Source organism: Lepidochelys olivacea (genome assembly GCF_965140295.1).
Source record: "Lepidochelys olivacea isolate rLepOli2 genome assembly, chromosome: 4".
NCBI classification, from domain to species: domain Eukaryota; kingdom Metazoa; phylum Chordata; order Testudines; family Cheloniidae; genus Lepidochelys; species Lepidochelys olivacea.
In genome coordinates, this window is record NC_140414.1 from 130098682 (window position 1) to 130122614 (window position 23933).

The window sequence follows — 23933 nt, forward strand, 5'->3', positions numbered from 1 at the left end:
CATGAGCCATAGGAGGAAGAGGTAGGTTGGGGTAGGTGCAACCGCATGGTGCTGCTGGCTGGGAGAGCAGCCTGAGGCAGAAACCTCCAGCACACATGATATTCCAAGGAGGACTGAATCTCCATGAGACAAAACTTAAGAGAATGATCTGGAGTCTTTGGCTCCCATTTGGTGCTCTAAGAGGAGGATAGCCATGTCTGTCCAGGTGCCCGTGATCGACCTCAGCGAGGTCTCTCAGGAGCACCCAGGAGACGTACGACGGCTATCAGTCCTACTGCACTGTCTGCCACGAAGGCAAGGAGCTGCTGCTGTGAGCAATGCAGTATCGTGTCTGCCAGCAGCACCCAGGAGACATACGGTGATGGTGAGCTGAGTGGGCTCCATGCTTGCTGTGGTATGGCATCTGCACGGGTAACCCAGGAAAAAGGGCACAAAACGATTGTCTGCTGTTGCTTTCACAGGGGGCGGGGAGGCCTGACGACGAGTACCCAAAACCACCCGAGACAATGTTTTTGTCCCATCAGGCATTGGGAGTTTAACCCAGAATTCCAGTGGGCAGCGGGAACTGTGGGATAGATACTCACAGTGCACCGCTCTGTAAGCCGATGTTAGCCACGGTAGTGAGGATGCACTCTGCCGACTTAATGCGCTTAGTGTGGACATACGCAATAGACTGTATAAAATCGGTTTCTAAAAATCAACTTCTATAAAATTGACCTAATTTTGCAGTGTGGACATACCCTCAGATACCAGTGAATAGTAAGTTTTGGTGAATGTTTACTCTTTAAATGGAGACTGCTGTATCTGTTGGTTATTTGTTGAGGCGACAGTGCTCTGTGGTAACAATGATTATAGCAGCCTGCATTAGAATTGTAGGAAATGTGACTCTGCATTTGAGTCAGGGAGATGTTGTTCATCCCCAAGGGAGGGTAAAGAGGAGAGTTTTCTTTAAACTTCTTGTTTGCTTTTTCATTTATAAAAAAACACAACGAAAAGCAAAAGAAAAAAAATTGTAAACTTAAAAGCATTCTGCCTTCTAAACATACTTCTCTAAGTGACATATTCTGTTTATTTGTTTGAAAAACATTTTAGGTATAAAGAAACAGACTACATTAGAGAAGATACAAGACACAAACAAAACATCTTTAATAAGGGCACTCTTGGCCTTTTTCAGATTCCAAATCTACCTTTCTTACATTGAAACAGTTCCATACAACACTCCCAAAGGATTTGTAAACTGTTTTCAGATAAATGAATACAGAATATGGGCCAGATTATTTACTGAATATCAGAAAGCTGGTTATGGCTCCCCTATTCTCTTGCCTCAGCCCAGATCAGAGCAGCCTCTAGGCTTCTCTACCATGCACTGGCTGCCTATGGTTTTCAAGGGGACTGCAAGGGAGGGAGGAATAGCAGTCAGGCACTCCAGCTCTGTGCCTTATGGACACTTGGGAGTGGAAACCACCTGCTTTAGACTGCCAGAGCAATCCCCTCTCATTCCCTTCCAAGAAAGTCCAGTTCTTATATTCTGATTACCTTTAGGGTACTCTGAGAAGCATATTTTAGGAAAATTGCAGCATATATTGTTAGGGGTGATGGTCAAAGTTAAAGGTGAGGAATCTGATTTATTTGTGCTTCCTGCTTATTTAGTGGAATTTATATATTATGGGGTTGCTGTTTCTTTTTTGATTTAGAAATACAATAAGAATTTTTCACGGGTGCCTAGAGCATTCAGATAGGTGTCTCTTGTGGTTTTTTAAATCTACAGTGTAAATAAATGAATACATCTAGAATCTAGTCAGTTTTTTTAAGAAATATACGTTTCCCTTAGTTCCCCTGCCAATTTTTGTGGCTTTACAATCAGATTTTTCTCTTTTAATTTGTTTTCTCTCTTGTGTTGATTTGCAAAAGACCCCACATAAACAAAAGGAAGCTCACTTTACAAACTGACTTGTTACATGGGGGAGCAGCGCAACTGATTATGCACAAAGTGCTGCTAAATATGTGCAGTAAGCAACCTCAAAAAATAGTGAACGTGTTCTCTTTCCCCCTCCAATCTATTTTATTCATGCTAACATGTAAAATGTCAAGTATGTGATTTTTAGGTGATGTCCCCTTAGTTCTATAAATATTGGAGAAAATATCATGGGACTTCTTTGGTTTCAGTTACTTTCTTTAAAATATATCATATGACTGCATGTGTACTATCCATCCGTTTTTGTTCCAGGATAATGTTTTAAACATCGTAAATCAAATCATGGATGAATGCATTCCACATGAACGGGCCAACCGGGACTTCTGTGTTAAATTTCCAGAAGAAATACGCCATGACAACCTTGCAGGGCAGCTTTGGTTTGGAGCAGAGGTAGGTCACTGTTGTTTCTATTATTTTGTTTTAAAGGAAGATTGGCTTATTGCATGCTGCTTGTAAAGTATGTTTGAGGGCCTGTATTTGAAATGTGTGGGAATAATTTCTCACAAAAAAGCATATAAACTTGTAGATCGGTATTCAAACATTTACTTTGAAAATTAATCTAATTAGTTATTAATGTATAGTCTAAAAGTATTGTTTTGTTGTGGTTTGATATCGGTTGTGCTTGTGAAATACTAGTTTATTTTAATAACCGTGTTAACATAAATTTGTCTTCATTTAAATAATGTGTAGGTACCCTTAATGTATTAGTATTTGATACATATTTTATATATATTGGGTCAATTTATATTGGGAGTTGTATTTGCTATGAATAACTATCCCATGTAGAGTGTGGAAATTCTACAGATGTCCACAGGTTTTCATGTCAAACTTGGCTCATGAAAAAGGATTCTACTCTATCTCATTCCTAGAATTAAAAGTATTCTTTTAGGGCTTTCTATTCTATCTCCTTCATTTGTATTAATGGCACTAATGATTGAATTATTAGATATATATACAAAATAAAAAGAGCAACTACCCAAGATTCTAAGCACCCTTGCCATGAATTCTGAACAAAAATTAGATTGCTCACAGAACACTAAACTCCTTTCTCTGATTCATCTGACTTCTCTCAAAGGCCCACCTCTATAGAAGCCTGTGTACATAGGTGTCTTGCCGTATGCTTTGATGTTTAATAGGCTTAGGCTATTCTGGACTGCAGGAAAGTCTCAGGGTCCAGAGCTGAGTCAATAGCTATATATCAATGTACATGTCCATTAATGATGTCAGGGGATATGGAGCATGTGTAGACAAACTAACCACTCCTGAAGGCCCCCTCATGGTAATACACAACTTTGCAACACTTCTGCCTCCTCTTTGGGGCGTTTGCAAAACCAACTACAGTTTCTTGACATTATCCTGATGAATTCCACAATCCCACTGTAAATTACCACTGTAATTAGAGCCAGAAACTATTGCTGGGTTTTTTTGCATCTGGGGTGGAAAATGCTTGAAAAAGCACTGAGATCGACAAAAACATTTGGGGAGAAAAGGAATTGAACCACATTCTAAATGTTTTTCTTTGCAGGTGTTACATAACTGATTGGTATTTTTGGCCTGCCTGAATCAGGCTTTCACTGGCTGTGCTGAACAGAGTTGCTGGTTTCAGAAAGTGTTCTATACAATGATAAAGTTCTGATGATTCACTTAATTGTAAACAGAACTAGGATCCATGATCTTCCTTAAATGTACATAGTACAGGAGACTGAATTTATTTGTATAAACCACTGTGAGATTAGCATGTACGTTGTATTCTTGTCAGCATCCTCATTTTGAATCTTATTCAAACTAAGAATTATAGCCATCAACATCTCAGACTTGACTTTACTGTAATTATTGCTTTGGACTACCTAGAGAACAAGAACAAGAGATCTTGGGAGTGCCCTTGTATCACAAATCAGTACATCAAACTGCTGAGCAAGGTCTAGGATTATAGGTCCTCCTACAGAGCTGGAAAAATGCCTTCCATCTGCTGCTATTTGGCAGTCAAGAAAGAGACCCAAGAACAGGGATTGAAAAAAGAGAGAAAAATAAAAGCCTCAAGAACAAAATACCCTTTGTTTTTCTTAATTTTCAAAATATATTTCTATTAAATGCAGCAAGTATGATTTACTTCAACATACATAGACTTCCAAATCAAGGGACCTGTCCAGCCATGGAGATTATTAAATATCTTCTGTTATATTATATAGTAAGGCTTTTGCAGTTAAAAAAGTGAACAGAATGTTGGGAATCTTTAAGAAAGGGATAGATAATAAGGCAGAAAATATCATATTGCCTCTGTATAAATCCATTGTACGCCCACATCTTGAAGACTGTGTGCAAATGTGGTTGCCCCATCTCAAAAAAGGTATTTTGGAATTGGAAATGGTTCAGAAAAGGGCAACAAAAATAACTAGGGGTATGGAATGGCTGCTCTATGAGGAGAGATTAATAAGACTGAGACTTTTCAGCTTGGAAAAGAGACGACTAATGTGGAGATATGATAGAGGTCTATAAAATCATGACTGGTATGGAGAAAGTAAATAAGGAGGTGTTATTTCTTCACACAATGCACAGTCAACCTGTGGAGCTTCTTGTGAGAGGATGTTGTGAAGGCTAAGACTATAACAGGGTTCAAAAAAGAACTAGATAAGTTCATGGAGGATAGGTCCATCAATGGCTATTAGCCAGGATGGACAGGGATAGTGTCACTAGCCTCTGTTTGCCAGAAGCTGGGAATGGGCGACAGGGGATGGATCACTTGGTGATTACCTGTTTTATTCATTTCCTCTGGGGCACCTGGCATTGGCCACTGTCAGAAGACAGGATACTGGACTAGATGGACCTTTGCTCTGACCCAGTATGGCCGTTCTTATGTTCTTAAGGCTTCTTAAAAGATACGAAGTATGCCTATAAAATATCCATGAGCTTGTGGGCATGCACTGACCAGTGTATGAAATAAAGGTCCCAACAGTAGCAGAAATTCAGTTCCTTTCTCCAGAGATAGACTTATTTTTCAAAACCAAACAGTCCAATACAAATCAAAACCAGAACATTAGCTCTTGTTGCCTGGTCCCTTCTGAAATCTTTTCCTCTTAAGGCTTCTGCCCCTTCCCACACGGAAAATCCCCTTCTAGGCTCTTCCCCTTGATCCTGGGTCTTCTGCAGGAGCCTTCCTGCTACCTTTAGTTCTCCCAAACTGAGCTGGCCTTTTATCTGAGGACCACAAGACCTGCAGGGACCTGGCCTCAAACCCATCACTTGGGAGTCACAGGTGGGGCTAAGCCCACTTCCCTTATAGGGCTATCCTGCGCTATAACATTTTCTTGGATAAAGTACAACCTTTTAATCCATTTTTTAAAATGTTATTTCCACAGTGCTTGTCTGCTGGTTCCATTATTATGAATCGTGAAATTGAGAGCATGGCTATGAGACCATTGGCCAAGGATCTGACCCGCAGCCTGGAGGAAGTTAGGAACATTATTCGCGACCAGGCCTTAAGGGATTTGAATCTTTACACAGAAAAAATGAAAGAGTCGCTTAAACATTTTGATGTCCTTTTTGCTGAATTTGAGTTAAGGTAACAGATTCAAAAATATATGTATCCTGAACATTGTCAATTATAGCTACACTTTCTTGCAGAAGAATCCTTCTTTTTCTCCTTTGTCAGATTTTGAATTTCTTTAGCAGTTTATACCTATTTATAACATTGTCACATCCTTTCCCCTTCTATTCAGATTTTAAAAAAATCAATAGCCACTTAGCAATCAGAATTTGCAATCTTCAAGTACAGTGTAATCTCTACATTAGCATACTGGTATGATATTTGGGAGAGATTTTCAAAGGCACAAATGGAAGCTGTAAATCTTCCCCATTAATATTGTTGTCAGGAGAAAGATAAATAAAAGGGCACATGATAAACGTGTATACAATAATGAATAGTCTAGAGAGTGCAGAGCAGTAGCTTCTGTTCTCCCTGTCTCATAACTCAAGAGAAAGGAGATATTTGATTAAATTTAAAGGTGGCAAATTCAAGACAGAGAAAAGGAAATACTTTTTACACAAGGCACAACTGAACTGTGGAATTCATTGTCAAAAACAAAGCAAGAATAAAGAAGAGATTGAAGATTTACATCCAAAACAAGAATATCCAGTATAATAGTGAATGTTGACATAAATTTAGGAAGAGATATTAAACCTCATGTTTCAGAGTTAAAGTCAATCTCTAGCTTTGTCAGAGACAGGATACTGGACTAGATGGACCATGGGTCTGATCCAGTGTGCAGTTCCTATGTCCGGTAGAGGACCAGTGACTTACACACAAATATTGCATGCAAGTACTGCTTATCTGCACATAAAAATGTATTTTTCAGTAATTGTACGTAATTTCACACATACACTAGACTTTATTGTGCCAACGTTAGAGCCCCTTAAATTCCACAGTCTACTGATCAGCTATGCTTTATTAATGTAATTTCATTTGGAATAGCATTAGATAAAATTCTTAATTTTATTCAATTACTGTGCTTTTAGAAAATGTAGAGTAAACTATTCTTCAATCTAGAGAAAGCAAAAAAAAATTGGATGAAGATTTGATTGTTGAATATTTGTAATAGTACTTATGAAGTTACTGCAGCAGTCTGCTTCAGTAATAAATATAGCAATTGAAATTCTTTTCATTTCCACTGAATTTGTAAAGTTCTTTTAATGCAAATTTTCAAAATGTATTGAAAACCATCATAGTTCATTATTAAGATAATTTGACCTGCATTTCTTTTCCATTACATTATATCTGATTGTGAAGGGGTTAAGAAAAGTAATTAAAATATACTACTTTTTAAAATCTTTGAAGGGATTGAAAAGTAATTAAAATATACCTCTTTTTAAAATCTTTGTAGTTATGTATCAGCCATGGTACCTGTAAAGTCTCCAAAAGAGTATTATGTACAGCAAGAGGTAATCGTGCTTTTTTGTGAAACAGTAGAGAGGTAAGTGCTTTTCAGAAATATTAATTACACTTTTCTTTGCTGTAATTACCTATGATCTGGCATATTATGCAAATTTCATACCTGTAATCTTTAGGAAGCAACATTTCATTTTCCTGAAGTGAAAAATCAAAAAACATTAGCTATTTGCAGAAATGTTTTAAAATATATTACTGTATTATAGCTGGTGTGCATGGTTATATTTATAGTTAAGGCTGATTTCAGAGTAACAGCCGTGTTAGTCTGTATTCGCAAAAAGAAAAGGAGTACTTGTGGCACCTTAGAGACTAACCAATTTATTTGAGCATAAGCTTTCCTGAGCTACAGCTCACTTCATCGGATGCATACTGTGGAAAGTGTAGAAGATCTTTGTGTGTATATAAAAAGATCTTCTACACTTTCCACAGTATGCATCCGATGAAGTGAGCTGTAGCTCACGAAAACTTATGCTCAAATAAATTGGTTAGTCTCTAAGGTGCCACAAGTACTCCTTTTCTAGTTAAGGCTGACTAAGCATTTCCGTTCTAGAGGCCATTTTACCTTTTAACTTTTGGGTTTACTTTTCTGGATCAGAGGTATTTAGGGTTTTTTGTTTGTTTTTTGTTTGATTCTGGGGTTTGGTGTAGCGTGGTAGGAAAAGGAGATTTGCGCAAAAAATGTTTAGGGTATTTTTTTGTTTTGTTTTGAGAATGAGGGCACATACTTCTCCTATTAGAAAAAGGTTTCAGAGTAACAGCCGTGTTAGTCTGTATTCGCAAAAAGAAAAGGAGTACTTGTGGCACCTTAGAGACTAACCAATTTATTTGAGCATAAGTGAGCTGTAGCTCATGAAAGCTTATGCTCAAATAAATTGGTTAGTCTCTAAGGTGCCACAAGTACTCCTTTTCTTATTAGAAAAAAATCTTGCGCCTTGTATTTGGACATCTCTAAAGACTCAGTGGTTTGGAGTACAAAGTTGAAATTTGTGAAAAGATAGTCCGGGGGAGGAGAGTGTCCATGAAAACTGGTTTTGTTTTTCGTTGCATTGGGAAGTCTTAAATTGTACTTTTTTTTAAAATGACAATGGATTCAGCCTCCCAGTATTCTAAAACCAAGAGGTATGCTCTGTGCATGTGTATACATGGGGTTATGGATTATACCAAAGCAGTTTGTGAATCCTGTGTCATTCAATAGCAATGATCTTACCTCCCTCAGTATGGTATTTTAATATGCATGCAAACACTGTTTCACTTTTGGCATTCTTTTGCTGTGTAGTCAGATTGTCTGGTCAAAGAAAAATGGAGACAATGGCTGCTTGGTGGAAACATGGGCTTGGGAGAAGGAAAGGATGAGAGACATGGGAATTCTGAGCAGGGACTTACTCAGAGGTCTGTTTGGATGTGGCTATGTTACACCTCTGGGGTGGTCTTCCACATCTTTCTTTGGTGGTGGTGGGGGCAGGTCTCAAGGCACCAGGTGTATCCTATGTCCCCTAGTCCACAAGGGGACAGCATCTCCTCAGGTATGGCTCATCACCAGCAACTCCTCAGGAATGGCTTGTCCATCCTTCTACAGCTAAGGATCAACAGAGAGACTGAGATGGACTCTCTCCAACACTGCCTTTGACAGTAAATCATGACATCACATCTGTCACCAGGGGAAGTTCACTAAATATATACAGGGCTTCTTCCTACTCTTTGCAAATTTTGCATCTTGGAGTTGGGAGTGGAGATCATTGAGCCATTTGGTTTCCGTTAGGTGGAGTGGGATTGATAATAGTTAAAAGAGACAGAGTTAATGTAGAGTGAGCTTTAAATATGAATTTTCTTCCTCAGTTCACCTGGCTTATATCACAACATTAATTTTTTCCATAGTTTTTCCTATTTAATTATTGAAATTTATTTATGAACAGCTAATAAGCTGAGAACATTCTGAAAAATGATTTACAAGTATTTTGTTATTTACCTAGAGCTTTAAAGCTTGGATACCTCACTCAGGATATGATTGATGACTATGAACCAGCATTAATGTTTACCATCCCAAGATTAGCCATTGTATGGTAAGTATTTATATTTTATTGAAAGTTTTTTGGTAAAGTCACATAGCAAAGTGTTCATTGTTTCACACCTGCTTGCAGCTGATTTTTATGAGCACATTCTTTCAAAGAAAGAACCAGAAAAGGCAGTAAGATCACAAAGGAATTAACAAGGAGTGGCATTAATAAAGCAACAAGTGCCAAATGGAGAAAAGTCAGAGCAGCTAATTATGCAGACTAGGAACTGAGAGCAGCTGGTCAGTCATCCCCCCAGAAGGAAATGCAGAAGTGAAGGGGTTTAGAACATCACATCATCCAAACCAGACTCGGTACTGTACACTCATCTTTTATAAATAAATTCTTTAGATGCAAACGTTTTACCTCGCTGCATAAGTAAGAGCCTTATCATATGGATCCATGAAAAACTGATTTTCAGTAGTAACCATTTAGTTTCCTTCATGATACATACTAGAACCAAAGGGACCTGCTATGGAATCTACTAGCATAGTACAGTGTAACAAAAAGTGAATGACGTACAGACCTCTTTCTAGAACATCTTTACTGTATACAACTGGCTGGAATCAGAAAAATGGCATGTTACCTCTTGGCCCTTAATTTTTCTGCTCAGACTGCTGGGTGGAGCAAGCTTTTCACTTAAATCAGTTTACAACAATAGCACATATGAAATGAACAAGATGAATGCTCCCTAATGGATATTGTTTATTTAATAAGACAGCAATTTCTCTGGAGTAAAGGAAGCAAGGCTACAAGTACTGCATTTTCATAAATGTTATGGTTTTTTAAAGTTTGCATCAGGGTATTAAAATAACTTAGAAAATAAGAAACCTCATACCTGCAAGTGTAAATTTCTCCTTGGGAAATCACTCTGGTTCATTGCTCCTGTTAAGCAGAGTACTGTGCCTATAAATGTCACAACTAACTAAATAAATAAATTCATCTGAGCATCAAAAGTCAGCAAGACTATGAGAAAGTGACTGCTCATCATGTTAAACACCATTTAGAGTCTGCAGTAGCAGGCGGAAAACTCATACAAAAAAATAAAATATATCTAGTCTGGCAGGAAAACCAAAGACACTCTGAGAAATGGCCTTTGCCAATCCCAGATTAAAAATCAATATGGCTGCTCCCAGAACAGACAATGAGATGAAAACATGCATCACCTCCAGCTGATATTCCTGGAAAAATTGTATCATCCAGATACAAAGTTTCCTTGAATACTGGTAGGCCTAATGTCTGGACTGTAGAGAAATAAATCTTAAAATCTAGGAAGATACGTCTAGAAGGTGCCATGCTTGTTAGCATATGGTATTTCTTTAGTGAATAAAAATCTCCTCCTTTCTAGCAACTGTTGCTAGATAGGGTGAGATACAGCTGAATATCTGGACTGGCAGAGAGACAAAATCTGTGGGGATCAATTCACCCAGCAATGCAGCATTGTGTAGGGTAGGTGATGTAGCATGAAATGCAGCTACTATACAATAAATTCTTACGCTGAATGCCTGTAAACTTAGGGCTTGTCTACACAGCCTGGCAAATCATGCCAGAGGGGTGTGATTTGTAAAGCAGATTAATGAGCTGCACGGGAAATTTTGGTTAAAATATTAGGAAAAAATTAGCTACAAGAACAGCTGAGCAACAAGTTACCTGTAAAGGTTGTGGAATTACCATCATTTGAGATTTGAAGCATAGATTAGCTAGTGCTCTGTCAATGCTGGTTTGGGAATAATTAGGTCAATTTATAATATAATATAGGAGTGTGGGGGGGAAGCAATGGACTAAATCAGAGGTTCTCAAACTTCATTACACTGCGACCCCCTTCTGACAATAAAAATTACTACATGACCCCAGGACGGGGTTCCAAAGCCTGAGCCCGCCCGAGCCCCACGACCCAGGGGTGGGTGTGGGAAGCTGAAGCCAAGGGCTTCAGCCCCAGGCAGGGGACCTATAACCTGAGTTCCAACATGCAGGTCTGAAACCCTCAGGCTTCGGTCTTGGGTGGTGGGGCTCGGGCTTCGGCTTCTGCCTTGGGGCCCAGAAAGTCTAAGCCAGCCCTGGCGACCCCATTAAAATGAGGTCGCAACCCACAGTTTGAGAGCCGCTGGACTAAATCATTATTAAAGATCCCTTAAAATTCTACTAGTCATAACATTGAGAGAGATGAAGAACTGGAGAGATTGGTTCCACCATACTGAATATTATGTTATCACTTGATCCATTTAAAAATATTCAGCATTCTCCAGTTCTCTGCAGTCCAGTTTCTCTCACAATTCTGATTACATACTACTGGACAAGGTTACATGTAATGCTTTTTTCCCTGCCATTCCAAGGAGGGTAGGAGTGGGTGTGTCTGTCTTTATATATTTATATTTGTTGTTGGTTGTCAGTGCAGTAAAACCCTCAAAAGTTTGTCCTCCCATCAATGCACTAGGATTTAAAGGTGTAATTTCCTCACTTAAAGCACCCATGGCACTTTCTCTAGCCTGCTGTAAACTTCATCCTAAAATTTTAATACAAGTGGTTCCTCTAAATCCCCTCAAAAGTTCCCATTTTCCCCTGCCACAAGGAGGGGAAGCATGTGAAGTCCCATATCACCTGGTGCCAGAGAAGTGCCTATTGACTATAACTTGGATAATGACTCTTCTTCAGACTCGTCGATAATGAACCACTTTTCCAGACATTCTACTACATGGTGTTAATGTTTTAGAGGATGAACAATAATTGCTGCCATTCAGTTTGTAAAGACATATGGGACTATCCTTATGCTGAATGGCAGGAACTCGCATGGCAACTCTAATGTTTATCTTTTTATTTATAAATGTCTGTCCATTTTAAGTTCTCTAGGAACACGTACAGTAGTAATAAACTAACCGAAAAATAACATACTGACCAATGCCAATCAACGCAAACTGCATCTAATGCTGGATGACTCAGAGGAATGTTTTTAAATTATTTAATAAGAGATCGCAATATTCTGTTAATCCTAATAATCGACAGTTAAAAAACCTAATGAGGAACTTGTTGAGGAAAAAACCCATTTGAGGGGAGCAGACTAAATGAATTCAGCTTATTCCACCTCAGTCTACTAGAATTAAAGGCTATGAAAATTGAAATGTGTATCTCATTCCAGTATTTAAGGGCATGTGAGTCATAATAAAGTGAGACAGTCCAAAGGCCTCATATTAGTAGAAATTTGGGCCAAATATCTCATCTTTGCTTCACAATATTTTCTCTCTTAAATTGTAAAAACTTTTACAAAACTTCCTGAAAGTATTTTCAAGCAGAAGTGTCTGTGTGTGTGAAGGCAGAAAGTGTAGATATTGCAAAAATGTGCCTGATAACTTGATCCTGTAAGGTGCAGAGCACACTGGCCTTGATCCAGCAAATCACTGAAGCATGTAAGCAGTCCCACTGGACAGGGCCAGAGTACTCAACTCTTTGCAGGACTGAGCTCTGAGGGTGCATCTACACTGCAGGATTCTTTCGGTGGCACATGGTATTCTTTCGGTGGCACGTGGATGGCATGGTGGAGCCATTCTCCACTGAAAAGGCCCCAGTGCAGAAGCCTTTCTCCGTTGCAGGAAACTACTCTGGTACCAGGGAAATGCTCCAGCAGTAGAGGACAGTGGGGAAAGGCTGGCAGCTTCCTGCTGCTGGAGCTCTCCTCTGCCACAGGGAAAGGAAGACTCCAGTGGTGGGGAAAGGCTCTGGCAGGGGTGAAGCAGCAGGAAAAGTCTGAGCTTTTCCCCTGCTACCTACCCCCTGTCAGAGCCTTTCCTTGTCGCAGGGCAAGGCTATGGTGGCAGTGGGGAACAACTGAAGCCTTTCCCCACTACCAGTGACTTTCGGTGACATGTGTAGCCACACAACACAATATGCTTTTTGCACCGAAAGTGGTGTGTAGTGTAGAAGTAGCCTGAGAGTGGCTCTGTCCAAAAAAAAAGTATTTCACCGGAAATGAGTTTCATAAAAATGTATGAGCAAAACAACATAAAATGGCTCACCCTTTCCCAAGTGGCAAAAATTCATATTTAATTGCTTTCAGAATGAAACATTTCCATGAAGTTTTCTCTTGTTTATTATATCACCAACGAGTTGTATGAAATCTAAGATCTCCCTCTCATCTAACTTCTATAGTTTTTCACTCCCTGAAGAAATTCAGACAGAACCGTATCTGAAAGGTGCTAATTGTGTAACATAATTACTGGCCCAATGAACATGGTTTTGCAGCAGTTAAAAATTTAGCCTGAGCAGACTCTGGTTTCTTTCCAGAGAAAAGGTAATGCTTATTTTTCTAGACAAGACTTTAGTACCTGAGTCAGCAGCAATTAGTTCATTGATAGCAGTCTGTCTACTGAAATAAAGAAACTAAAGAATTAAAATTGTGTCTACAGTAACTGGAGAATTGAGGTCTTCAGCCAGAAAGGATTTGTGAAAGGTGACTTTCAAATAGAATGAAAAAAATCTGTCATGTTCAGAGTTGTGTTGATTGCCCCCAATAAACAAGCTTGGCTTTTGGCATATTGACACTAAAAAACTCAGATGGCTAGCTCCATTGCTGATGAAAGGTTACAGAATGGACCTTGCTGGTAACAGGACAGTAAAAAAAGATTCTCACTAATACATGAAGGCCCAAACTAAAGTTGCAGAGTGACAGACAGATCCTTTTTTTTAAAAAAAAAAAAAAAAAAGAAAAACTCTTGGGCATTTTCAAAATAAATTACTTCATTGTTTTGTACCATCTTTAGTTGTAAACACAAGAAACATAGCAACATTTTCCCAGAAAGCAAAGAAATAGCACTCAAGTGATGCCCCCATATATTGATTTTGTGCTGCAGTGGGATTTCATAGTATTTGTGATTATATCAGCCTATGATACATGCTGGAGTGTTTCAGAAGATCTTCAGCTGGCCATTCACGGCAGAGCTGGATGGAAATGAACAAAAAAGGGGGCAAAAAGTGAGTTTGTTATTATTATTGTGCTGAATGCCTCTATTAGTCTGTCTGTCAGAGATTCAGACCCCTTTGGAATTAATCAACAACATCCTGAAGCTTAGGTGTCTTTTAAGAAGGCTGCCTTCAAAGTAATGAATATTTGCAAACTAAGAATATCAAACTGCAAAAAACAAAACAAAACAAAAACTCTGTGGCAGCAAGTCTCAGAGCTCAGGTCAACTGAGTTGGCCTCACACTATGGGGCTTACAGTTGTGTACATGTTCCCGGTCGGGGCTCTGAGACCCTCCCCCAATCCTACAAACCCTTATGCATGTAAGTAGTTTCATTGAAATCAATGAGACTACTCATGCTTAACGTGAAGCATAAGCAGGATCAGGACTAAAGCTTCCTTTCTTTGGAGGACACCTTCCTACAAGCAGTTAGTTAAATTAGTAGCCTGGTAGTATGGAAACGTTACATCCTGTAAAGCTTCGTGTTTCTTTCCTAGCACAGATGTTTTTTCTACCATTCTGTATTTTAATTTGACTGAGAGAGGCTGATATAATCACAAATACTAAGAAGCACTGGCACTCAGAGGGGTCAAACCACCTGTCTAGAACCTATTTAGAATAGAAAGAAGAAGAAAGTTAGAATGTATCTTGGGACAATAGAGTCCAAAATATTCTGATAATTCACTTACTAATTTCTTCTAAACACTCATTTTTAGTTTTTCCAAGTCAGTTAAATAAATGAAGTAAACAATGGATTCGTTCTGCAGTATGGTTTGATTGCTTTTCCCCCACATATAAAGGAACCAAATTCCTTGTAGTCTGTTAAATGTCTGTAACTTCTTACAAATAAAAGAAAAATAAGGTATCTTAGAGAGAACATATAATTACATAAAATTTGCATAATTATGCAACCAGCAGCTTGAATATAATTTCAAATATTTGTTTATTGATGGTTTTCTGATTCTAAACTCTGTCCAAGTGTCATAAAAAAGATTTATTTTGTTTGTGTGTCTTAAATACAGTGGGCTTGTAGTTTATTCTGAAGGACCATTGAACTTGGACCGCAAGCCAGAAGATATGTCTGAGCTTTTCAGACCCTTCCACACTTTGCTAAGGAAAATAAGGCAAGTAATAAAAGATTTCTGTTTCTTGAAATTACATCTTTCATAGGGTGAATATGAGAGGACTGAAAATTACGCATAAAAAGGAAAATGTTTCAAAAACTATTTCTATGTTTACTCTGTTACCATAGGTTTCAGAGTAACAGCCGTGTTAGTCTGTATTCGCAAAAAGAAAAGGAGTACTTGTGGCACCTTAGAGACTAACCAATTTATTTGAGCATAAGCTTTTGTGAGCTACAGCTCACTTCATCGGATGCATACCGTGGAAACTGCAGTAGTCTGCTGCAGTTTCCACGGTATGCATCCGATGAAGTGAGCTGTAGCTCACGAAAGCTTATGCTCAAATAAATTGGTTAGTCTCTAAGGTGCCACAAGTACTCCTTTTCTTTCTGTTACCATAATTTACCTTTTTTTCCCCCTGTGTATCTTTTTGTACCCAGCAGTCAGTTGAGCTGATTTTCTTTACTCTGGTCTGTTCTCAATTTCTTCCAGTTCTTTTTTACCCTTTTTTTTTTCCCTTGAATCATTTTATTATGTTTGTTTTTCTTTATTTTCAATAGATATGATAGGTGGTGGATGGCTGCAATATTGAAGCTAGACATTTTATAGTTTTCGTTAACTGTTGTGTTTCTGCTTTAATTACATTTATTTTATATTTTTTGTTTAACTCAGTATGATATGATGCAATACACAGGTAGTGATTTATTAGATTATTTCCATCTGTAATTTCTATTAGGTTAGTGGTTATCAGACTTTTCCATATTGTGGACCACTTCTTTAAATAATAGATCATTTCCTGCACACCTCCTTTCCCAACGGCCAAATCCCAATAACTCTCTTGGAAACTACAGTGTTTGGTTTAATTAAAAGTAATAACAGGACTACATCAGGAAGAAGGAATAGAGCTAACCTCACTTTAATGAGATGGTTGGTTACCTCCCTCCCTTTTTGTCTAAACACTTTTTCTGGGTGTAGGAGCTTAGGGTCAGATTTTTAAAGGTATTTTTGGCATCTAATGGGATTTTCAAAAGCACCTTGGTGCCTGAAACTCCTTGTTTTCAATAGGTGTTAGGCAATTAGATGCTTTTGAAAATCCCATTAAATACCCTTAAAAATCTGGCACTTAGGGGCTAAATTTTCAAGTGACTGTTCATTTTGGGTGCCTCAGTTTTGGTGCCCAATTTGAGACCTTTTTAAAGGGGCCTGATGTTCAGAGTTGCTGAGCCTCCACCTCAAAAAAACAGGACCCTTTAAAGTGTCTCAGCTGAAATACTGAGGCTCGTAATCACTAGAAACTTCTTAAAATGTAAGCCTATGTTTTAATAGTACTGAATGTCCTCACACTGCACACGGGTTCCACTGCTCTAAATTTTTCTAGATCATTTTGCAGTATGGTTCTATCCCCCCGTGTGTTTGCCATTCATTGAATTTTATGTTTAGCCAAAATTTGATCACAACTGAGGTTACAGTACATCACAAACACAGAGAAATGAAGCTAACAAAGGGACTGTGCAGAGTGCAGAAAGATGTTTGTTTTTGTGTTTACTTTATCAAAAAAGCTTCTAGAAACCCTAAAAGAATCCAGGATTAGGCTACAACTAGCAGAAAGCAGCCCTACTTAACAGTGAGCAGATGCTTCCCTGTTTTTGTGGAAGCGCTCCACCTCGTTCACGGACCACAGTTTGAGAATCTCTCTAATAGGTCATTTATTCCTTTATCCTGCATATGCAGTATTGTTCAATACAGAATGGGCCAGATTGTAAACCAGTGTGAAGTGGCTAAGCTTCATTGACTTCACCTGAGCTATACTGATTTGCACAAGCTAAGAATCTAGACATGTATTTTTAGTGTTTTGTCTAGTCTAGTTTTAAATGTCCTAAGCGATGGAGCTTGCACCATTTCCCTTAAATGTGTTCCGTAGCCTGGCTCTATTTAATGTGAGACAGACTAGGTAATATCTCAGATTTGCGTGTCATCCTTGCGCCGGGGGCATGCTAATCTTCTCTGTATGTTCCAATTTCCCTCCTCCAATTTTCCTCCTCCTGTTTGTTTACATCTTTGAAAACCTTTAATTTTGTTATTGCTCTTCCCTTAACAAACTAGATGTTTCTTTAACATGCACTATTATGAAAAGAAGAAAAATATGTTGGACTAGGTTTTTCTGTAGCCAGAAGCAGTATGTGATTGTAAATTGCAATACTGACACTAAAATCAATCAGGTTATTATATGCTATCTTGAACTGTATGGACATTGTTTCGTGGATCCACTGCATGCATCCGATGAAGTGGGGTTTAGTCCACGAAAGCTTATGCCCAAATAAATTTTTTAGTCTCTAAGGTGCCACAAGTACTACTCGTTCTTTTTGTATGGACATTGATATGTATAAATAAAATTACAATTTTGATCTTTTCTTAATCTGTGAGACTTAATTACCATAAGTACTCATACACTTTTCTCTCTGTTTACAGTTAATGATACTTTATTAGTTTGTGAGATTTAGATGGAGGAAATTTTCAAATACACAAATTGATTTCTAACTCCCATGGAAAGTCAATGGGAGTTAAGCACAAAATCTCCCCTGAAATCTCTGTCTAGAAGACATATACCATAGATATGCAAGTTCATGTACAATATTGATCTTTTAGGTAGTTATCCTGTATCTCACTGCTGAAATGAATACATATTACTGTTACTACTTTGTAGTGATATTGATTTAAGAAAGCTGGGCATGAAGAAACAAATTATTGAGATGCAGAATTAATAAGGTACTCTTTACCTAGATACTCTTTACCTAGAATAAAATCCTGAAAATACATTCTTTTGTATTTAGTACTTACTGAATTTTGAAGTCCAATTAAAGTTGCATTAAAACAAAAAGTTCTATTTACTTCCAGTACACAACCACAACAAAAAATCCTAATCTAAATTGCTCACATCCCCTTAAATTAATATGGAGATAATGTTTAAAATCTAATTTACTTGTCAGTGTTTGTACATTTTGTCTACTATTCACATTTTACAATATAGACAATAAAATCAGTTAAATCAGTTTTTGTTTTTGCTTAGTCCATTTCATTTTCAACTTTTCAAATCTTAATTGTTGGGTTGCAGTCATATCAGGGTAATGAATATTTGTTCAATAACAACTATTTCTAATGCAATCTTTTTTAAAAATGGAAAACCTTTAGCTCAATCTTTAGTTTTGAAAATGTCCGTTCTAACAAAATCCGAGTTTTGTGTCAAATTGGAGACTACAATATACTGCTTCTTAGGAAAGGGTCCAGATTTAAATTATCTGGAGCCAGTTTGCAAAATATTTTCAGTGATGCAATATTTATTAGTGGACACACAGAAAATCAAAGCAAATCATACATAAACTATGTGAAATTACAGTATGTATAAACTTTGATGTGGTTAGCAGTCTAGCTAGTTAAGTCCAATCAGGCAATTATTGCCCCTTCAACAACGTCCCTTATGAACTCTATCATCACCACTGTTCATTAAAAACAACAATAGAGCCATCTCCACTGGGTTTGCAGGGTCCTCAGCACTTAGGCAGTAGGAAGGGAAGGTGCTCCATCTCCTTTCCCCTCCCCTCTGAGTAACTGCCTTGGGGTTCTTTCATGGGCTTTCTTTGCCTTGTGACTGGTGGATTTAAACTCACTGGGTTGCAATTACTGGACAGTGAGGTGGTTCGGGGAGACAGATAAAGGAGATCAAGGGGGGAAGTCGGATGGGGCACTTGCATTTCCTTCCAGCAGTCAGACGTTAACTCACCCTCCAGTTACACTTTGGCTTTGTCACCAGTGAATGAGGGCAATAGAATGGGCTTTGGTGTGTTCTACTTTTAGAATGCTCACATGCTGTATTGCAATACAATGCTTGTTGTAAGACTATAAAAACCAACATATTATTGCAGCACATTATTGACTCCTATCAAATTTCAGTATAAAGTTCAATATTCTTTACCTGTTAGCCAATTAGATTTTCATTCTTAATATAAAACAAAACACAAGACTTATTGAAATGCTTACTGTATGATTATAACACATCTGTCATGTTGAAGTTCATTAAAGGAAATAACAGACACTGGGTTTACACTGCTCCATTAGCTATTATAAAATTACAGTATAGCTATTGGATTAGTAAAGTGTCTATTGGCTAGATAAATCCATTATATTCTTCTCCTTGATGTCCTACTGCTGGATTGCCTGATTTTCAAAGGTGCAAAGGCATCTTTGGAATCAGTGGGAACTGTAGATATTGAGCACCTCTGAAAATTAGTCTAGGAGTAATTATCCTACTCTGTGTACTATTAGCAAAAAGAATTGTTTTTTCAAGTTCTGGTGCTGTAGGCCAGGAAACAAAATGTTTTAAATTTTTAATTGAGACACATATAAGATGCATATATTATAATTATATTAATATTAACTTGGATAATTATATTAATATTAACTTGGATACATACAGTTATTCCTCACAAAAGTAGAGAGATAATACACACACTGTCATTACTGAGTAATTTCAGCCAGATCTAAAATTCTGCAGATACGTTTATCTCTAATCTTTTATCAAAGCTTTATGTCCACCTAGGGCTTGATCCTGAGCCCATTGAAATCAACAGCAAGGCTCCCATTGACTTCAGTGGTTCAGGATCAAGCCCCTAATAATCAAATCGGTACATCATAAATACTATAACACCTCTGAATCCGTTTCATACCATTTACTGTGAATGAAAATGTAATACATTATATTCCCATCTCAGAATGTTTGGGTGATTTTGGATTTCTGCCATATGCAGCCTAGTTGTGCAGGGTGGAGGGGGTAACGGTGCATATCAGATCTGTTTCTGGAGGGTGGGGTTTAGGGCTAGATCAGTTAATTGCAATTTGCACTCATACCCACATCTTACTCCTATGGGAACAGCTACATACAGGGAGGATTGACCCTCAGAGGAAAAAAGCAATCAAAATTACCATTGTTTCTATTCTTGAAGGGAAGGGAACTTTAAATTCTGGACAGGTCTCCATAGACGCCAACCTCATGGAGGCTGCGTGGAAGATGTGTGAAATCAATTAATCTCCTAGCTGCCTTGTCCTCATCCTCTCTTCAGCTACTCTGCCCTTTTTGTGGGCTGGGCAGCCAGCCAGCTCCAGACCACTGATGGAGCAAGTTCTTCAGCCTGGGTTCTGCCAGCTGTGCAAAATGCTCTGTTGTTTTTGCAATAGGTAGAGTAACTACAGCTCATAACAACCACAGTACACTTTAAGAATCTTGCTTATTTTTTGCTTATCTGCAGTATACAGTAGAAGACAAATATTCTTTATTTTTCCAAATATAATTTGCCCTCATGTAATAATGTGTCAATTAGAATGAAGGCAGATTAGAACCCCCAAAGTGACTTTTATAGCCAATCTTTTTTCAAGTCCACCATAAAAAGGAAATATAATGAAACTGTCAGAGTTGGATTTCAAGTGCTCTACTTACTCATTTCTTGTGAATGATAAAAACAAGGCGAGAGAGAAAGATCCAATGTTATTTTTTTCATAGTAACATAGGACTTGGCATACTGGATCAGACCTGAGGCCCATCTACTCCTGTATACTGCCAGACACTGGCCAGTACCAGAAGCATCAGAAGAAGGCATAAGAACCGTGCAGCAGGCAGATGTAGGATAATCAGCCCCCTGAAGTAGGTCTCATCCTGATCTCTAATGGTTAGCAATTTAACTTAATCCCTGAATCATGAGGTTTAATACCCCCTCCAGAAGTTGTTGTTTATAATTATAAACAACTCTGGACATTCTTGATATATATGCAATTCCTTTTTTTAATCTTGTTAAGTTATTGGCTTCAGTGATTTCATATGGCAATGGATCCCGAAGCCTAATTATGTATTGTGTGAAAAAGTATTTCCATTATTCAGTTGCCTGTATCTTATAAGAAAAAGAAGCTTCATTTAGTATCTGAAAAGTATCTCTGAAATCCTGGTAATTTTTCATAGACAGAGCAAAGGAAAAACAGAACTAGCTGAATGGTTCCCTTTCACAGTGAAAGCAATTTCAGTTTATAATAAAACTTCTGTTGATATGTTTAGAATTGGTGACATGGAACAATTTGTTTAACAGGTTTACGACATACATTGTTTCCATTCTAATTATTGAAGTAATGGCAACAGAAGATTACCCAATTTAATCTGACAGGTTTTGTATAACAACTCTTTCATCTTCTTAGTGAGGATAATTACTGCTCTATATTGCAAAGAATTTTCCTAAGAAACAATGTCCAGCGATGGTTAGTTAACTGCATATTTTAAATTTAATGCATAAAATACACCACCTTTTAGGTAAAAAGAAAAGGAGTACTTGTGGCACCTTAGAGACTAACCAATTTATTTGAGCATAAGCTTTTGTGAGCTACAGCTCACTTCATCCGGCTGTAGCTCACGAAAGCTTATGCTCAAATAAATTGGTTAGTCTCTAAGGTGCCACAAGTACTCCTTTTCTTTTTGCGAATACAGACTAACACGGCTGTTACTCTGAAACCCACCTTTTAGGTGTAACTCCATTAGGATCCTCTCGATTTGCATGCAAAAAGTTTATAATTTATATTTAGACACAGTATTATTCAGGTGCATAGATATATGTTGGTGTGTTTGTTCATATGTATGTATATGTGTATATGTAGAATTTAAAAATTAGATATGATTTGTATTATAGTAGCACTTAGAGGCCAGGGCCCCATTGTGCTAGGTATTATCCAGATATCTAACAAAGAGGCCATGCCTGCCCCAAAACTTTAAAATCTAAGTGTAAGGCTATAATCAACAGGTGGATAAAACAAACAAATGGGGGAACACAAAGAATCAATGAAATTATACATAGAAAACAGTGAGTCTCATCATGTAAAGTGCTTTAATTGATATAATTTTGGAACTAAAGTGGTCATACTTTATAAGTCAATATTTGTCGGACTGTGGTATCTCAGATAGTGCAGTCTGGGCCTAATTCAAACTGACTGAATTCAATGGGTGTCTTTCGGTTGACTTCATTTGATTTGGATCATACCCTGTTTCTTTATACCTGGAATAAGAAAGAACTCAGATTCTGTAATGTGACCACTGTTGGTAAATGCAGAGTTCTTTATAGCAACAATGTAGATATGCATGTGATTTTAGAGTAGCTTTGACAATGTCAGATAAGCTTCCAGTGGGACATAGTTGAGATACTCAGCTGTTGTAAGTAACTCCATTGAAGTCAATAGAGCTGCATCAGTTTACATCAGTAGAGAATTTGACTTGGTAAGAGCAAAATATGATCATGAAAACAAAGTAGATTCTTAGTCTGTGGAAAAATGTGGATAGTTGTTAAGTAGAGAGAGCTCTGAACAAATACTCCTACAAATACCTGCGTCCGACTCCACTCCCATGGCTCCCAGTTCTGAGCAATATCGCTCCACCTCATATCAGACGAGAAATTGCCACTGGCAAGTTACTGGAGAAAATACACACCTCAAGCCTGCTGCTGTACAATGATCTTTTTAAACCACTAGCTGCACGTTTGCCGTCACGTCACCCATTATGGTCTCATCCGCCATGCCAGGATGTTAGGGCGGAAACACTCTGGTGAGAGGAATGGATATCTGTTATAATCCCTAACCAGTCCCTCGTCGCCGACCCCACAATTTGCCCACGTGGTTTTGACCTGCCCCATCGCCAATGGTCCCTGTTGAACAGGTTTTGGATCAGGCAAGGTCTCTGTGAAGCCAACCAGTATCGCTGGGGCTTTCATGACAGCCCTTTGTGCGGCTGTCTTGCAACACAGACAATGATGCACATTGTCGATGAATGCCAGCGGTGGCCTCGAACTGCATCACGGCACTGAAGATGCTATCACTTGGCTAGACGACTATGCACATATTAAATAAATATATCTTTGGAATACTCTGTGAGCACACTGTCACAGATCCTAGTGAGAGCCCCTTCTTGGCCACCCACTAGGATTGCTGTGAGGGGAATCCACGCCTCTGCTCTGGATCACTGGTGTGTTTGAAGCTCCTAGAGTCCAGTCATGGCACCAACCTGAGGGTCCCCAGGCACACTCTCAGTGCACAGACCTTCTATCTGGCACCCTCCCTCCCTGAGTGTAGAAATCTCCTGTCCAGCTGCCTAGCCCCTCTGAGCACAGTGCTGAACTTTCATACTCTCCAGTACTTAAAGACTGCACTATCCCAGAACTCCTCCTCAAAGATGTGAAGCTTTGGTTTACAGTTTAACTCTCTCAAGGGCCTGCAGGAGTTGTGACGCAGTCTACACACACACTTTGTACAGTCTAATGTCTTTGTGCTCCTTATATTTAATCATGTAAAGCATAGGGGAGTATAGATCATACAAAACAATAAAACATCCTGAACACAATAACCCTCACTAACTCCCCTTCTCTTGGGAGTCCTTGGGGTACCATGTGTTCAGATAGGGAGACAGGATCCCCTGTTCTCTTGCCTAGCCTGCCCCACAGCAGTCTTCCTCCTCTTACTCTGGTGCAAAATGGCTCTACCCATCTCCTCAGCTCTCCCTATGAGTCCATTCATGGACTCCTGCTGGGGTCATCTGCTTTTGTTCTGCCTTTGGGTATTTTTCCATTACTCCCAAATCCCTCTCCCTTCAGACATGAGGAAGAAGTCTCCCAAGTAGAGCATACCCATTGTTCTGAGTTGTCTTAATTTGAGTAGTGCAGATCACTCACCACTATCTTTGGCCTGGTGGAAAGATCATAAAACTCTAGGTCTGGAAGGGACCTCTAGAGGTCTTCTAATCCAGTCTCCTGCCCTCAAGGTAGGACTGGACTAAGTACAGTATTATCTAGATCATCCCGAACAGGTGTTTGTCTAACCTG

General features: G+C 38.5%; 1 protein-coding gene across 7 annotated transcripts in view; it reads left to right on the forward strand.

Moving 5' to 3' along the window:
* ZFYVE28 (zinc finger FYVE-type containing 28) overlaps nt 1-23933 on the forward strand; it is a 308906-nt gene that overhangs the window by 217348 nt on the left and 67625 nt on the right. For all 7 annotated transcript variants that reach the window (XM_084625714.1, XM_084625713.1, XM_084625719.1 and 4 more), the window contains 5 exons: nt 2228-2365; nt 5332-5534; nt 6853-6942; nt 8888-8977; nt 14941-15042. In XM_084625714.1, coding sequence (XP_084481840.1) covers nt 2228-2365; nt 5332-5534; nt 6853-6942; nt 8888-8977; nt 14941-15042 — 623 coding nt within the window. The remainder of the gene's footprint in view (nt 1-2227; nt 2366-5331; nt 5535-6852; nt 6943-8887; nt 8978-14940; nt 15043-23933) is intronic.